Here is a 17,731-nt window from a genome sequence, read left to right as displayed (position 1 = left end):
CTGGAGTACTGTGTCCAGTTCTGAAGTCCACAGCACAAGAACATAAAGCTCCTTGAGTGTGTCCAGAGGAGAGCTGGAGCACCACCCCTATGAAGACAGGCTGAGGAACTTGAGGCTGTTCAGCCTGGAGAAGAGGAGGCTCCAAGGTGACCTTATAGTGGCTTTCCAATATCTGAAGGAGGCCTTCAAGAAAGCTGGGGTTGGGCTTTTTGCATGGATGTGTAGTGAGAAGGCAAGGGCCAATGTTTTAAAACTTGAAGAGGGGAGATTTAGGCTAGACATTAGGAAAAAAATATTTCCTGTGAGGGTGGTGAGGAGCTAAAACAGGTTGTCCAAGGAAGATGTGGCTGCCCCTTCCCTGGAAGTGTTGAAGGCCAGGTTGGATGAAGCTTTGAGCAACTTGATATGGTGGGAGCTGTCCCTGCCCATGCAGAGGGCTTTGAATTAGGTGATTATTCCTCCTCAGTTTTCCCATTGATGACACTGACTCAAGATCTGTGGACACACTTTTGCAATTGATAAGCCTGTAGTTTGTGTTTTGAGATTCAGTAGAGTTCATTTCAGGTTCAGCAAGATCATGTCTTAAGCAACCGCAAAAATAATAGTTAAGTAAAAGAGTGTAATTTATTAAGGTCCCTCCAACCTTAGCCATTCTATGATTAATTTCCAACCATTTATTTTTCAGTGTAGAAAGCCAGACCAGCACTTCAAGCCTTACTTGAAACAGCACCTGCCCAAGCGCTTGCACTATGCTTACAACCGAAGAATTGAGGATGTCCATTTGCTGGTGGATCGCAAATGGCATGTGGCAAGGTAAACTCCTGCTTTTGCTTCCATCCTGATTTTCAGTCTCTTTTTCTGAGGAACTGAGACACCTGGGATTATCCTGTCTGTCAGCATCTTGGTCCTACCCGTGGTGAATAAGAGGAGGTTGGAACACCTCTTGGTGAGGTGTTTGATTACAGCTGATGCAGGGGGATGTGGCTCAGAACACACAAAATTGTTTTAAAGCTTGGGGAAACCAGTAGCTGGATGGAGGGCAGAAACCCAAATTTGATTTCCTCAAGCAATGGTGTATATTTTGCCTGATTAGCTTAAGTATAAGAGCTGATAAGCTTTTATAATGAGATGTGGAAGCTGGGAGTACAGGAGGAAAGGCAAGGCATCTATGATCAGAAGAAGAAGAGGCTTGAGTGGGTGCAATGGGTGCATGGAAAGAAAATAGAGATACTGGATGAGTGGGTGAATACCTGAGAACATGTGGAAGGGGATGACACAGTGGTCACCAAGGTGGTAGCAGCATATTATGTTGCTGAACCAATCCATAGAAAGCCAGGAAGTTTTAGCTCAGAGAAAACCCTGTTTTGGGTTGTTCTTTCTCATATGTATCTGGATTTTCAGTTATAAAATTTGGGCAATTTTTAATATTCTTAGCTAAAACTTGAGTGAGGAAATGAAGTTGGGACATACTTAGAAAGTGACAAGTAGCCTTTGTTTATGAGTTGTGCACCCCTTTCTGGTTTAATATATATTTTTGCTTTGATCTTTTGACACATGTAATGTATAGCATGAGAACGGCTGGGTCTTTATGCATAAAGCTGACTAAGTGGTTTTTGGAAGATGACACAGCTTTTGGCTCATGGTAGTCTGTTAAAAGCTTTAAATTATGGTAGAGTTTCTTTGCCCATGTAGCTGCCAGGCAAACACAGGGTGTGTTGTAAGTGCCTTTTGACATCTGTGCTTATCTTTCTGTGCATTATGCAAGGATGGCTCTGCTGCAGCACTGAATGAGAAACCCCAATTACTTTCTTGCATAACTCCACTAGCTGCCTGGCTGGCTGCCCTGTACAGTTTCTGTGGTTAGGGTTCATGTACATTTCAAAGAATCCCACTCAGAGTTTTAGGCCTATAAAAGTCTCAGTTTTAAGAGTTTTACAGGACCTGACGGGTTGGCCTAAGTTAATTTATATTTAGTTGTTTCTTATTAATTTCAGCACACTTTCTTTGGCCTATTTATTAATTAGATTTTCAGAAATCTCATTCCCCAATAATTAATTTGTTCATGTATCTGTAATTCCTTGTATTTTTTTAACCAGCAAAATCATAGTTGCATACCCTATTGCTGTAACTAGTAATTTACAAGGATGAAATCAAACTTTGGCAGAACATAATTTTATTGCAGATGAAGAAATTAACTCATAGGATAATCCAGTCCACTGCATGTATTGCTTGTACATGGACCTCATATAGCTGTATAAAAGTATACTGGAACAAGCTGGTAATTATAATTCCTATGACACAATACTTACTCTTCCACATATTATGTAAAAAAACCAACCCTCAGGAACAAGCTGATAATTACTGTTCCTATGATTCAGTGCTTATTTTCTCAGCTGTTTCTCTTTGTTATAATCCTTCTCTTTTCATTACAATCCTTTTTCTTTTTCTGGGAAGCTTTGTTTCTACTCCCAATTTTTCTTTACTAGGTGGAAGGCAAACAGGTGAAAACACTTAATAGAATTCTCTGACTCTTGCAGCACTGTAGCATTGCAAAAGTGCTTTTTTTTTTTTTTTTTCCCTCCATTGGCCTTCTGTGGATTGAAAGGGTATGGTCCAAACACCTCCAGTTGGTAGGCACTGATGTAATATGAGAAAATCTGAGAAAATGGGTAAACAGGTGCTGAGGTTTTTATCAATGAGTAAGAGCTGGCTCTTAGGTTGGCACTCTCTTAGTGGGAGTAGAGGGAGCGTACAGGGGGTTGTTGGATGAGCCTGCAGTCCCCATACAAGTATTCAAACAGATGAGCAATGTACCCTTGTAACCTTAGCCCCTCTTCCCCCAAAGTACATTGTCAGGCACCATATCTACATATTTGAGGAAATTTTCTAATACTTTTTCAATTTAGGAAAGCTATGGATGTTTACAGGAAACCAACAGGAAAATGTTTCTTCCATGGAGACCATGGCTATGACAACAAGATAAACAGCATGCAGGTATGCAGCAACCTTGTGGGAGGGTTATTGAAGGCAGAAGAAACTGAAGGTCTCTAAAATGTAAATATTCACTGAAAAAAATAAAAGCCCTACCTTTTAATGCTCTTCTTTTGTATTCTTTTTTTTTTTTTTTTTAAGACTGTCTTTATAGGTTATGGCCCTACATTCAAATACAAGACCAAAGTACCTCCTTTTGAAAATATTGAACTTTACAACGTCATGTGTGGTAAGCCACTTGCTTGAGAAATTGCAAGAAAAACACACTGGTTTAGCTAACAGGGCTTCATTTAGACACCCGTGAATTCTTGCCCTGACTCCCTTACAGTGTCACTTTCCCCTCCCCCTTCCCAAACACTTATTTTTGGCCTTCTTAGGGCCCTCAGTTTGCTCTACTGTAGCAGCTGGCCAATAAAGAAGGTTACCATACTTCTGCTTCATGCAGCTTGGCAGAGATCAAAAATGCACCAGTATGGTGCATGGTGTCCATACCTCAGCAGTCTGGTAAGGAGGTTTCCTTGCAGGGACAGCTTCTGAACCTGCATGTCTTATGGAGCAGCTTAGGGTCATGATTTAGTTTTCTCTGACATCTCCCAGTATGGTTATGCTTCATAAACTCCTGCTGTAGCCATAAAGCAGAATCTGATGATGTATACAGATATTAATCATAGTTTTTTCTTTAATACTGATTTTCCAGAGTAAAAAACTTCTTAGCTGAAGGTGTAATTCACTGATTTAATTTCTTTTTTTCCACCATGAAATACCAAAAATGTAATTATCCCATATCTCTAAAGCAGGTGACTAATAGCACTGTCCTAGTGGTTCATGTGAGTCAACATACTGACTTCAGGTTTGCAGTGAAAGCTGCAGGAGTAGGGATAATGAAACTGTTTTTAAATGTCTTGCTGCAAATTAACCTTCGTGGTATAAAGACCACCATGCTATTCAGTCACTATTTGCAATTTTATGATTTAGTCAAAAGGTTAGTATTTTTATTGCATTAAAAACATTCATTACATATGACGGGTGTAAACAGTATTGCAAATAGATGTCTTAGCTCAGTAGTGATGTTGCTGCATACACATTTGCAATTCACCCATCACTGCTTTATCTTTGGTGTTTTCACAGATCTGCTTGGATTGAAGCCTGCTCCCAATAATGGTACCCATGGAAGCTTAAATCACCTGCTGAGAGCCAATGTTTATAAACCAACCGTGCCAGATGAAGTTGCAAAACCACTCTATCCTGTTGCTCTACCTTCTGCATCAGATTTTGATATAGGATGTACATGTGATGACAAGGTAGGTATTTAGAATCTGCTGATGCTTCTGCTATTAGCAGTAGTTGCCTAGTAAAGTTGTAGCCATTTAATCTGAGGGGGTTTTATCTGTGAGAATTTCCCACATCCTACCTGTGCAATGTATGTGCCCTTTGCTATTTGTAAAGCAGGAAACATCATGGTTTTATAGAACTAGTTTTTGCTAAATGCCTATTAAAAGCAAGATGTCCGAATGCTTCAGTGGTTCTAATACTGTTCCTTTTTTTCTGTTCTTGAGAAGAACAAGTTGGATGAGCTCAACAAGCGGTTTCATGTTAAGGGAACAGAAGGTAAGAGCTTGGTGCCTCAGTAAATGAAATTTTTTTTAGTATTTTTTTTTTTGCAAGCTAGTTTTTATCACTGATAGCAGACAAACTCCTGTGTTGCTTTATTCAGTGTACAGTAAACTGTTTTTTCAAATGACTGTCAAAACAGTGCACGGACAAACATGAGATACCTGGGCAAGATTAAGTGCTGCTTATGTGAGGAACTGTGCCCTATCTTTTGCTGTAACCAGGACTAAAGTATTACTCAAAGTGATAGAGATTTAGCTCTTCCTTTCCATCACTGTTAGGAGTGTTTAATCTCTGCTGGAGAAGCAGAGAGATGATGAAAGGAGAGGTAGTTCCACTCAAACACAAGCAGTAAGTAGTGTAAAAAACAGACCACATCTGCACAGTGTTTTGCCAGTATTGTTCAGACTTAGATGTCACCAGGTCAGTGATAGAAAAGATGGGACAGCTGCTTTAACAGTCCCTGATTTGGCTGTTAGTGCCTGGATTTTAGAGTACAGGTTGTCCACTGAAAAAAGTGCAGAAATTCTTTGCTAGTTCTTGTATGCTCTGCAATTCTGTCCCTCATCAGTGTTCAAGAAAATAATACTTCCAGGAGAAAGCATCCTCTGCTCTCCTGGTCAGTACTTCTTGCATCCTCCCTGCTGTTTGCCAGTGCTGACTTCTGTGTGGCTGTGCTTGCAGCTGCCTCAGGGCTGTGGTCCAGGTAAAAACACAGCAATCAGACCGGAGGGGGATGGGATGGGATAGGAACTGCTGTCCTGAATAGCAATGCTGTCTTAAAGGCACACCAAAGCAGAGCTTTTCTTCCCACAACCATGATCTGATTCAGATAATAATTCACATCCTTCACCTCCCCGAGTCAATTGTCCAGATTAGCAAAGTCTGAAATGTTTAGATAGAGATGCTTAAACTTGTACTCCTCAGATAACTAAGATTCATTTTAAAATTCCCTTGTGAAGCTACTTCAGTTTTTCTGTTGTGAAGGCAATCCAACCTATTCTTCAGTTTCTAGAGGTGAAATTATTCCTTTTCTTTGTGATTTAAATTGCCTTCCTGCAGCTTTCATCTTGTTAAGCTAATTTTGCCAGTTAGTGAAGAGCTACAACCTGCTGTGGGAATTTCTGGCATAAGCACAGAACAACTTCACTGTTGTACTCCTAGGCATCTCAACGTCTTTATTTTGATTTCAGGTTTTAATGCTTCTTCACTTCAGTAGCATAAAAATACTATTTTGATGTATTTTAAGATAGAAGCATTTAAACCAATTTCACTTACTTGCTTGTAAGTTGTCTGTTAAATGCAATGAAGTGTCTCTTATTTAAACAGCAAGGAGTTCTGTTACATGCAAGTTATTTTGTTGTATTTTATGACAGTCTGTAGCACCTGTTAATGCATCTTCCTGCAGTTAGTTTGTCATTCCCTTCTGCCACACTTGCTACCATGCATATTTAGCTGATGTTTTTATTCACACACAGAAGTAAAAGATTACTTCATCTATTATTAAATACAGAAAGTTTATAATATTGGTTCTTAGACAAGGCTTTTTCTTCTTTTCTTTCTTCTGCCTTTATTTGGACTCCAACACTAATAAAACATGCCATTTTTTTCTTTTTGGGTTTCTAAAGGTGAGCCAAGTGTGTTTGCCAAATGGTTGTCAAAATCAATGAACTATGGAGCACAGTGAAAGATTAGCCAGGGAATTTTTCTTCTGTATCTCTCAATGATATTTTTGACTTTTATATCAAGCTTGTCACAGATACCTGGTGACACTTAGCCATAGCAAATCACCAAGACAGAAGAAAAGCAAGTTTCTTGGAGCTGGTGGTATCTTGTTGTAGCCAAAGTTAGGAAAAGAGCTTGTTTTGTTTGTTTGCTTTCATATTATTGACAAAAGGTAACACATCAGTCTTCAGAACATTGTCTGTATAAGCCAAATGGAAAAAAAGTTATTTTTCTAGAGAGTGAGCACTTATTCCTCCCTTTTGCAAGGGACTTTACCAAAAACATAGGAGGGAGAGAAAGGCTGAAGTAGCAGGAGTGATAGACTAGGGGCTGCTTAAAAGCTACAAAAAGAAGTGCTTTTTACCTCATAGGTGACTGAAATGTGGACATAGGTCCTTGTGGAGTTTCCTGTGTTTGGAAAAACACCCTATCTTCATGCTTTGACCCCAAAAAGCTTTCAAGTGAAGAAAGTGGTTAACTGGAACTGGGATCCAAAACTGTTTAAAAACTGCTGTTCTCTCCTTTACAAGATTTGCTTAGCAGATATTCGGAGTCAGTACCCTGTTAAGGATAATTAAAATCAGTATGTGTTGGAAAACCACCCCTTTTTTTCATCTTTAAGGGTCCCATAATTAAATATAAATGTGATTTCTTATGATCTGTAGAGAAGCATCTCCTTTATGGGCGCCCTGCAGTCCTGTACCGCACAAAATACAATATCTTGCATCACCATGACTTTGAAAGTGGCTACAGTGAAACATTCCTGATGCCTCTCTGGACATCCTACACTATTTCCAAACAGGTCAGTGCTGTCTTTTCTTTTGGAAAAATCTTGAGGAAATCTGTGTGGTAGTTTTACTCCTGAAGTCCTTAAATTCCCCTTCTGCAAGCAGTATTTCCCACCAGAAATTATATCGAATACCATTGAAATAAACACCAAAATCCCTTTTTTTTTCAGGAGAAAAGAGTTTTAAGGCAGAAGGGCTGCATATTTCTGTTCCTGTTTTCATTTTATTTCAAAGTTTTGCTTGATACAGGTTTGTTTCATTATGGTAGGATAATCAGTGACTTCATTTGAATTTTTTGCTGTAGTGACTGCTGCTACCTGAAGGGGAGAGGTTCATGGTAGGTACAGGAGCAGGACTGGTGGTATAACGAGGTGGTTTATTTTACTTTACACAAGGCTTTCCATCTGGTCTGTCACCTACACAAAATTGTTTTCTTTTGGCTATAAATGCTGAATTTACCTTTCTTGTAATTTCTGTGGATGTTCCTCAATGCAGGCAGAGGTGTCAGGTGTCCCAGAGCACCTGGCTGGCTGTGTGAGGCCTGACCTACGCATTTCTCCTGGAAACAGCCAGAGCTGCACAGCCTACAGAGGAGACAAACAGCTCTCCTATGGCTTCCTTTTCCCTCCCCGTAAGTTTTTATAGCTTTTTTAATACATAGAGGTCTTGTGATTTTCTTTTTCTGTTAGAGAAAACCTTAGGTATGAAAAAACTTCCCATGGATCTAAATAAGCTAAGATTTTTCTGACATTGTTAGGAAAGGATATAGATAGGAATGGTCTAATTTACCCAACTCCCAGGTGATTTTTTCCTGTATGTGCTGTGATCTCCTCAGAGAAGCTGCTATTGCACTGTTGTTGCACATAGGGCTAAGCGGGTTGGAGACATTATTCTTGCTGCACTTGCTGGAAGGATAAGCTAGAAGACTTGGAAAGTTGACTGTAAAGTCAATGAATAGGTACCAGTTTGTATGAACTGGGAACCTTGCCAGAATTTTTAATTTTTAATTCAAACATCAGAAAAATAAACATTTATTTTACAAATCCATATTAAACTCCTGCATACTGTAAAAATTTCTACCATCCTATAGAACCATGCATGTGGGAAGCCTGTGTAAATGAGTATCCTGGACTTTTCTGTTGTAATTACATTGGTTCAGTCTTGGAGGAATGATCTGCAATTAGTAAATGGTCAAGGGACATAACTGTCTCAGCAGTGAGCTTCACTGCTCTGCCTTCCTTCCTTAGTGGCTGAAATAATTTATGGTAGATTTCTGATACAGAATTACTGGTGCAGAGGTTTGCTCAGAACTAGAAGATAATCCCACAAACCTCTCACTTGTACCTCTTTTGTAAAAACCTGGACAGCAGCTCTCAGATTTTTGAGAGTGAAGGAAAAAAGAAAAAAAAAAAAAGCTATAAAAATATTTTGAAATAGCTGACAGAAAGAAATAAAAAGATAAAATCCTTACTTTCCATGTCCAGCTGTCACATTAAAGAAAAACCGTATGACACTGTACGTGCATTTCTGAATACAGCATTCAGATTGCTGTTTTGATGACAGTATTCCCTTTGGTTGTTCTCTGAAGCCAATTTTTTCAAAACATTTTTATGTTCCTTGAATTTCTGATATTTCATCTTATCAATATTTTTCTGGTTTATTGATTTCAGAATTAAGTTCCTCTGCAGAAGCAAAATATGATGCTTTTCTAATAACAAATATCATTCCAATGTATCCTGCCTTCAAAAGTAAGTGCTGTTTCCCTGGCTTTACATTTTTTCCCAATATTTTCTTTTTTTAATATATGTGTTGGACTGTGGAATGAACTGATAGAAGTTTAGAACAGAACATAAAGCTGTTACCTATAGCCAGCAGTTTTAGTACATGTGGGCACCTGTATACTTTAAGGCATGAGTAGCTAAAATACCACAAGAAAGTTTTAAGCTTTAAGAAATTTTTTTTTTTTTTGGTGCTGGGCAGGATATGCTGTAGTTCAGTAATTTTGCTTCATGCCACAGTAGTTCAATTTGTGCAAGACTATTCAGATTTTCTTTTCTGTAGCCCAAGCTGGTCCAGAATATAATTAGGCAACATGTTTTCACTTCTCAATTGGAGCCTCTTAAGTGTGTGCCCAAGCCTGGGAGTGTTTTCATAGCATGTTGTATTTCAGGGACAAGTAATTATTTTTTGTTTTCTATTCATGCCTTTAGAGGGAGACCAAGCATATTTATTATCTATAAAGAAAAAGGAAGAGGAGACCAATTTATGGAAAATGAGGAATTACTTTAACCTGGCTGAAACTTTCAGCTCTGCAGGGATGTAAATTAACATTTCTTTTGTCTGCACATCCCTTTTCTCTCTAGTTTTGCCAAGAGGTAGGAAAACCATCAGACTATTCTGGTGGCATTTTTGGCTTGGCAGGAACTGAGAAGCCTTAGAAGAATCTCAAGAGCATGTTCTGGTGAGATTTCCAATTCAGATTTTAGGCGAGAGAGGTTTGGATAGGCATCAAAGCCTATGGGAGGCTTTTTTCTTTTTAACCAGAAAAGAGTGTTTTAACTGAAAAACCTCTGAGTAGGAACAAGTGGTAATGGTTGCTGGAAATTTGAGCAAAGGCACTTAACTGATTACAGAGTGCAAAATTATTGAGGATTTCCCACTCCCAACTCACTTCATAAAAATGTTCCTTATGCTAACGTTAGTCTAAGCAAATTCTCCAAGATGCAAATCACAGGAGAACAACCCATGATCAGCAGCTCATTTTGTCTTGTGGCTTTTTCCTCTTCATCACAGGTGGGTGAAGGATTCCCTGAAAACAAATGTTGGAACTGATACTGTTTTCTACATGAGTGCAGGTTGCAGCGTAGAGAGACGATTATAAGCTCATTGTTTAGAACTTTTTCCACAACAGGAAAAATACAATCTGGCAATTTTATACTATGTTGGCTTTGGTGGCAGTGACGACTGCAGCGACCCACTCCTCTGCTTTGTTTTTTTAATTCACTGTCCCATCCCTCCTGGCAATAGTTCTGTATCCATTTTTTCTCTAGTGAGTCTGGTTTATGCAACTCCTACTTTGCTAGAGCTGCAAGATGATGTCCCTGGGCTGGCCCTTCATTGCACTGGCAGTGCTGTCTCTGTGGCTGCAGTGGGAACCCAAGTGGGAAACTGATTCAGCTGGAATCAGTTTTTGTTAATTAAATAAAGCAAAAAAAAAGTTTGGGTATTTTGCTATTTTTATTGTTAAGGCTGATATATTGGAGGAGAGAGCAGCTGGAGGAGTGGTGCTGCCAAGCAGTTACCACAGCTGAGGTTCTGGTTAGACCATTGCTTGTGGGACCCTTTGCATCAGAAAGAGCAGGGAGTTTGTGTGACACTGAACAGGGAGTTCGTGTGGCACTGAGCAGCCTTAGGACAAGGCTTACTGGGCAACTTGCTGAGGCTGGCATTGCCATCAGTGTCAGGGAGCCGTGAAATGAATGGGCAGAGCTAGGAAGACAAAAATTAAACTTTTGCAAGTTTGAGGTGTTTTGTTTGCATGCTTATGTTAGTGTTAAAATAAAAAAGGGGGAAAATATAAAGGAAAAGAATGATGTAATTTGATTGGATGTAATTCCAGTGTGTTTCCTGTAGCTTCAAGCATCTTAAGGTTGAGAAGGGTGAGGTGGGAGAAAGTGGATCACACTCTTCCCAAAAGGCTGTAATGAAATGCCATGACATAGCTTGGTAATCCTTGAGGCCACCTAATTGAAAGTTAGATATTTTGTATGCATGGAGAATTTAACTGAAAGACTAAATAGAATTTATATTTAACCTTTGTACTTCAATTTCTCTTAAAATGTTTGGGGTTTTTTTTTTTTGGTTTGGTTTGGTTTGGTTGGGGTTTTTTTGGTTTTTTTGTTTTGTTTTTTTTTTCTTTTAATCTCAGTGCTGTTTCCTTGCTGGGATGAAAATAACCAACAGTACTTTTCCCTGTAACTAGATAAGAAAGACAAAGAGGGTGTTTACAGGGATAGCAAAAGTGTATGAATAGCTGTTTCTACTGCATGGTGAAGGAACAGCAAGCTCTCTGTGTAATGCCTATGGCAATGCCAGCCTGGGAGTGGTACCATGCATTTCATTTACCACTGACTGGAGAAAAAAATCCATAGAGAACAAAGAAGTCTGAATAGGCTTTATTGACCAAACTGAATGAAGCTGTAGTAAATCTGTAATGCTTAGTCTTTGATTTCCTCTGCCATAGTGTGAATGATGTCCACTGGATTTTTATGTTCAGGAAAAAAAAAAGGTTTATAATAACATTTATAATTTTGACATGTTTTGGCCTATCCTAATTTTGGTGTGGTTTGTGTTTTGTCTCTTTTTATCTTTTCCTTCGCAGAGGTATGGAACTATTTCCAAAGGGTTCTGGTGAAGAGATATGCCACTGAACGAAATGGAGTCAATGTTATAAGTGGACCAATCTTTGACTATGACTATGATGGTTTGCATGACACACCTGACAAAATAAAACAGTAAGTGTTCATCTTTAAATTAGTTTGCTGTTGCTTGTCTCTATAATGGCTTTATCCTAAACCATTCATTATCTGCAAATTATTCACTTTTGGGGAGAAGCTGAAATTTTCTAGCTCTTTCTAAAATCATCATTCACCAAGACTGAAAGCCCCTGTAGGTAGAACAGTGGTAAAAATAAGAGAATAACAATTCAGCAAGTAGCTGTTTACTTTGATTTCAGAATTAAGCATGTGTTCATCCTTGAGACAAAGCTGAATTATTTTCCATATAATACTTTCTATACAGTTCTCCAGAACTTAAGGGTTGATAACTGTATACAAGAGCAAACCATAGCAGTGCTGTTGAGTTACATACTCAAGTCTTTTGTTAATTCAGTAATGCTTGCTCTGTGTCACTGAACTCAAGAAGCCTTTCAGCACTGATGTGTGGTATTTCTAGAATACAATATCAAAACGTTAACTAATTGAGTGCTCATTTTCAGGCTGTGCCTAGGAATCAAACACATGTCAACAACGTATGTGTGTACTCACACGTAGGGGAGGAAATACCAGGCTGTTTCTGCAACCTTCCAAACAGGTTTATCCTTTGTGGATAAATGTTTGCTTTATTTCCCCCAGGTTTGTGGAAGGCAGTGCCATCCCTGTTCCTACTCATTACTACACCATCATAACGAGCTGCTTAGATTTCACTCAACCAGCTGACAAGTGTGATGGACCACTCTCTGTTCTCTCATATATCCTTCCCCACCGGCCTGACAATGATGAGAGCTGCAATGTAAGTTCTGCTGCACTCCTGTAGCCTCATGGTAAATGCTGTCCCTGGGACATGTGAAGCCCCATTACATTTAGATACTTGTGCTCACTGATGTCTTGAATGAAAGCAGGACTTAACTGTCATGTTCAACTTGTAAGACAAAAGCTCTTCTTCACAATATCAGAGGAAATATGGAACTATTACTGCATCTGAAATTGTCTGGAAGAGCTGACATACAGTAAGCTGGCAGTTACCAACCTCTGGGCTTCTGTGTTTTGACAGACACTGCCAATGTAACCTCAGAGCAGAATGGGGGGAGGCTGTGTGCATAGGTGAATTGTGCTGGCAGCCATCCTGATGTTTTCATTGAGATCTGTTTCCATATGCAAGTACAACATAGTCTGTCTGCCATGGCAGTCTGAGTGCATCAGAAAGCATGATTACATCCAACCCACACAGTATTACAACTCTCTGCTAAAACCTGCTGAGGGAAGAGTACCAGCTCTTCCTGTTTCCAGAACGTGTCTTGATTTGAGGGATAAGTTTGGATTCTCATTACCAGAAATGACCAGGCATCCTCCTGGTTCCTTTTGTATTTTCCTTTAGGGTGCAAGATCCTATAGCGTAAGAATCTTGGTGAAGTACAAAGTCTTCAGTCTGCTCAGCACTGCAGAAAGTAAAATTCGTGCTCGGCAGCTCAACGTGTGGCAGGAGAGCAGCCGAGTCCCCACAGGTTCCAGCTCTCTGTGAGGACAGCAGAGATTTAGGCAGCTGGATTTAGACTTGTCCTTCCGCCTGAACTTGTTCTCCCATTACACAGCTGTGTGGATTCCTGCACACAGACACTTCAGTACAGGCTGCCAGGAGACTGCTTACTGAATGAACATATTAATGTTATGAATTTTGTATTGGCACAAAAAGTTAAGATTCCTATTCCAGCTACAGGCAGAAATAGTCATTCCGACTCTGTACACAATTCACCTGGAACACTGTCTCTTTCTCATTCATCAAACATCGCCTGCTTTCAGGTCCCTCTTTTTAAAACCATGCTTTTGGAGCAGTGTCCCTCTCTCTTGAGCAGGTCTGGCTTCCTCCTGTTCAGACTCAACCACTTTGGGCAGAGTGTGTCATCCACCTGAAGTCTCGGAAAGTCCTACATATATTTCATTGTGGTTTTTCTCTGGACTGATTTCCTCTGAATCAAGATCCAGTCAGTGACTGGAAGTTACTAATCTGGCAGTTTTTAATGCCTCTGTCCTTGTATCTCTGCCCATATGTAATTTTATGACAAAGTCAATTTTTTTCCTCCCTATATTGTGTGTCATCATCCTATTAAACTGCCAAGATATTTCTATGAACTATTTAAAACAAAGGCCTCTTTTACACTTTAATTTCTTGTATTATATCCAACTTCTCTGTAGCTCATACTTCTTGTGGTGTAAGTATTTACTCTTCTGGGAGGAACTTCAGTGCTACTACAAGGTCATTAGCAGATATTGGTCTATGCTTTTTACATAGCAAAGAACTACTGCAAACGTATGTAAATGTGGCTCTTAAAGGAAAATACAGTCAGGCAAAATTTTGACATTCTAATACAGCGTCAGCTTTCCTTTTGCACATGATGTTCCATCTGATTTCTTCAAAGAAGTGGTTGTGTAGAAGCTCAAATACTTCATGGTTGAGATGCATGGTATAATACAAGAATTTTTCCTTAACCTCTCCACAGCTTTCTTTTAAGGTCTGAAGAAATATTAACTTTCCCTCTGCTCTTTTCTTGTTGTGCACACTTTCTCCCTTTTCACATGGCCATTGGAGAACACCACTTCTCTTCTAATTTGAATTTTTTCCATTTCCAAACTGTGTTTATTCATGGTGAGGTTATATCCATTTATTCTTATGTCAACATTTTTCTATGGCTTAAATAGCCCTTCACTGGGCTTCTTTGGGATTTACCCTAGAGATGATTTATGATGATTCTCAAGGCATATACTTTCCTCTATTCATGGGAGACCCATGATCTTTTTCGCTCTTCTTGTAGGAGAGGGTGATTATTTCAGTAGCTTTCCTATGCAACCATTCCAGTCTGATTTATTTCTTTTCTGGAACATGAATAAGAAAGTACTCCAGCATGTATGAAAACATTACAAAAAAAATCCTTTCCAAGACCAAAGCTGGAGGAACCCTACTAAAAACTTCCTCCAGGCCAGTATTTGCTTTCAGCAAAACTTATGTATTTCTCTTTTAATAACTGAGTTCTTCACCCACCACTCTACACTCTGAATCATGTTTAGCTTTCCAGGTAATAATCTGAATTCCAAAGAGATTATCTTGTCCAGAGTATCTGTAATCTTTTCCAGTGGATTTCGGGTTACCCTCCTGATTTGCCTATTTCTATTTACCTGCATGTTGTCAATTGCTACTTTTTTCCTTCTAAGACTCACTGTACTGCAGAGGTGAGATTAACCAGCACATATGGAGAGAACTATTAGTTTAAGTGTGTACACCTCATTCACTGTTCTGCAGTACTATAATCCCAAGGTAGCTGATCACTCTGTTGTGTTTAAAATCCTTGTTACTGGAAATGAGGTTCCGTGGACCAGTTGTGGAAAGGAAAAAAAACAACCCTAGATCAGGTGGTTGATTTTCTGAGGTCATGCAAATGCTGTCTTGCTGGACTTGGCTTAAAACCAAGTTCTAAGTCCTGTAATTTATTCATACTGCTGTTCATTTTGCAAATCTTAAGGAATACTCCTTGAACTCCAAATAGAGAGTTTTGTAGGGAGGACTCTGTGCTCTGTAAAATGCAGATTGCCTGCACAGAAGGAAGACTTGAAGACAACAAAAGAATCACAGTGATCACATTTGCAGCAAAAATCCCTGCTGAGGCCAGTTTGCAGACTGGCACCATGATCGTCAGGCTGAATACTGAGCAGGAGGCTTCCTTTAGCTGCGTGCTGCCAGGCAGTGAAGCAGGGCACTACAGGCCATCTTCCCTTTTAATTTACACCCTTTTTTTCACTACAGGCCATCTTCCCTTTTAATTTACACCCTTTTTTTCATGTTCCAGACCTGGTTTGGGACCTCAGGTTGCTAGTGAAAAGTTGAAAGTTGGTTTGGGGCTGAAAAGCTTCAACACAGTCAAGTGCTAACTGGGTCATGTATGTTTGCTTTAGAGCAGCCAGCTGTGATCTAGTTGGTACCTTGTGTCCTCCCTGTGCAAATGATGACAATTACCCTTTTGGCCTTTCTGAACTGGCCCACAGCCTGGTCTGTGACAAATCTACTGTGCTGGGTAGGCTCTGGCATTGCTAAAGCTTTGTCTTGAATAGTGAGAGGACCACTTTGTAGAAGGACTTTGCTAAGACAACTGAGAGGCTCATTTTCAGGAGTAAGACCAGAAATAGCAAGATGTCCCAAGACACAAGGGATTCAAATATCCAGAGGCTTAACCCTCCTTTCTTAACTTGCTTCACCAACAGTAGTGTAGATGTGCCAGCCTGAGAGGCTAAAGGGGGGAAAGTCCTGTTTGTTCTGTCCTTTTCCCACATCTGCTTCCTGACCAGCAGTCTCTGGGGCTGGCTGCAGTGCTCGTGGAACATGTCACCAGGCTGGGTAATGCACTCAGACATCCAGTAACTGCAGTGTTTTGCAAGGCTGATTTTCTGATGTGTTAGTGGGTTGCATCAGTTTGTGTATGGCTCCAACAGGTGCTGGAGCTGGCACAAGGTGTGCAACAGGAGCAGTTCCCTAAGAGAGATTACACCCAAGCAACCTGACTCAAATCTAATCTAGCAGCACACTTCTGCTTACTTTTTTGCATGAATGCTTAGTGAAAATCTTCTCTATCAGTGAATAATACGTGTACTCTAATAACAGGATTTTACAGCTACCAATGCAAACCATAGTTTGTGGGTTTTTTAATGTTTCAGAGTTTGGAGGATGAATCAAAGTGGGTTGAAGACCTTCTGAAGATGCACACTGCCCGTGTGCGTGACATTGAACAGCTCACAAGCTTGGACTTCTTCCGGAAGACCAGTCGCAGCTACACAGAAATCCTTTCCCTAAAGACATACCTGCATACGTTTGAAAGTGAAATTTAGCTTTCTAACCTTACTCAGTGCATCCTTTTATCAACTGGTGTATATTTTTATATTGTTTTTATATTTATTAATTTGAAACCAGGACATTAAAAATATTAGTATTTTAATCCTGTATCAAATCTTAAATATTAAACCCTTGTGTCATTTGTTTTGTTTCTCTAATGTTTAACATAGATATGTCTCTTCATTTATTAAGTAGTGCTTGTAGTACTGCAGCTTGAGTCCTTACCCCGAGCTGTTAAATAGTGCTGCAGGATATAATACATGCATCAAGGAAATCGTAATTTCCTGTGCTCCTTTACCACACTTGTAGTCCTGTACTGTGTATCAAAATACTGAACATGTAAAATTACATTCATTTACTGTTAACTATGTGACAGACATATTTAAACCCTATAGACAAATAGCATCTTAACTATAATAAACCACACATTCAGTTTTTTTAATGTGTTTTGATTTCCTTCCACAGGGACATTCAGAGGGACTTACGGGCAGCACAGTGCTTCCAGATATCTCTCACTCACTGGGCAGATCCCTTATCAAGAGCTTAGGTTTGCTGGTAAGAGGACTGTCAGGAGCCCAGGTGTCCTGCACTCACCAGTGATCCCATTGCACAGAGCAGATACCCACAGCAGTCAGTACTGGTCAGGTTTTGCCACAGAGGCAGAGCTGGGAGAGAAGGTTGGTTGGTCTCATCACCTTATGTGGGGTGTCCTATGCTTGAGGCCACTTGGCCCTGCTCTGGAGCTATGGGGAGGCTGTGAGGTAACATCTGCTGTCACCAGTCAGGCTGTGTTGCATCCCTTCTCAACCACCACTGCTCTGGCCTGGTTCCTGGGAATTCCTATTCCATCATCTTTTGCTCTGAGGGAAGCTGAGCTAAGGCAGATGTTGACAGAGGTTACATTGTTAAACACCCAGCAGTGGGCTTTTACCTGGGAGGAAAAGAACTGATTTTCCTAATCTCGTTCTAATGGTCAGAATTTTCAGTTTTCCCCTAAACTGAGGTTGAGGCTTAGTGCCAGACATCATTCTCAGGGGAAGTCCTTGGCCTGATTGCACTATGTAACTTCAGTACTGGGAACCACATACACTGCACATGATTTAGAGCAACCACCTGCCTGTTCAAGTTGGTTTGCTGCTTCTCTGCAGTCACAGACTCACAATCCTGGCAAGCTCCTACGAGTGACTTTGATAGCACAGCCTTAAGCCAATGGAAGAAACACTGCTGTATACTGGTACCTATCT

General features: G+C 39.9%; 1 protein-coding gene across 8 annotated transcripts in view; it reads left to right on the top strand.

Moving 5' to 3' along the window:
* The window catches only part of ENPP2 (ectonucleotide pyrophosphatase/phosphodiesterase 2), a 55,086-nt gene extending 38,162 nt beyond the window's left edge, over positions 1-16,924 (top strand). For 5 of the 8 annotated variants that reach the window (XM_030445398.1, XM_030445400.1, XM_030445402.1 and 2 more), the window contains 11 exons: positions 686-813; positions 2,907-2,994; positions 3,133-3,220; positions 4,120-4,292; positions 4,548-4,599; positions 6,993-7,129; positions 7,611-7,746; positions 8,786-8,863; positions 11,497-11,629; positions 12,248-12,404; positions 16,313-16,924. In XM_030445398.1, coding sequence (XP_030301258.1) covers positions 686-813; positions 2,907-2,994; positions 3,133-3,220; positions 4,120-4,292; positions 4,548-4,599; positions 6,993-7,129; positions 7,611-7,746; positions 8,786-8,863; positions 11,497-11,629; positions 12,248-12,404; positions 16,313-16,483 — 1,341 coding nt within the window. In that variant the 3' untranslated portion in view covers positions 16,484-16,924. The remainder of the gene's footprint in view (positions 1-685; positions 814-2,906; positions 2,995-3,132; positions 3,221-4,119; positions 4,293-4,547; positions 4,600-6,992; positions 7,130-7,610; positions 7,747-8,785; positions 8,864-11,496; positions 11,630-12,247; positions 12,405-16,312) is intronic. The other 3 variants (XM_008505344.2, XM_008505343.2, XM_030445401.1) reach the window with 1 other exon arrangement.
* Positions 16,925-17,731: the final 807 nt, after the last annotated feature.

This window comes from Calypte anna, chromosome 2 (genome assembly GCF_003957555.1).
Source record: "Calypte anna isolate BGI_N300 chromosome 2, bCalAnn1_v1.p, whole genome shotgun sequence".
Classification (NCBI taxonomy): Eukaryota; Metazoa; Chordata; class Aves; order Apodiformes; family Trochilidae; genus Calypte; species Calypte anna.
This window is presented reverse-complemented; position numbering and strand designations above follow the sequence as displayed.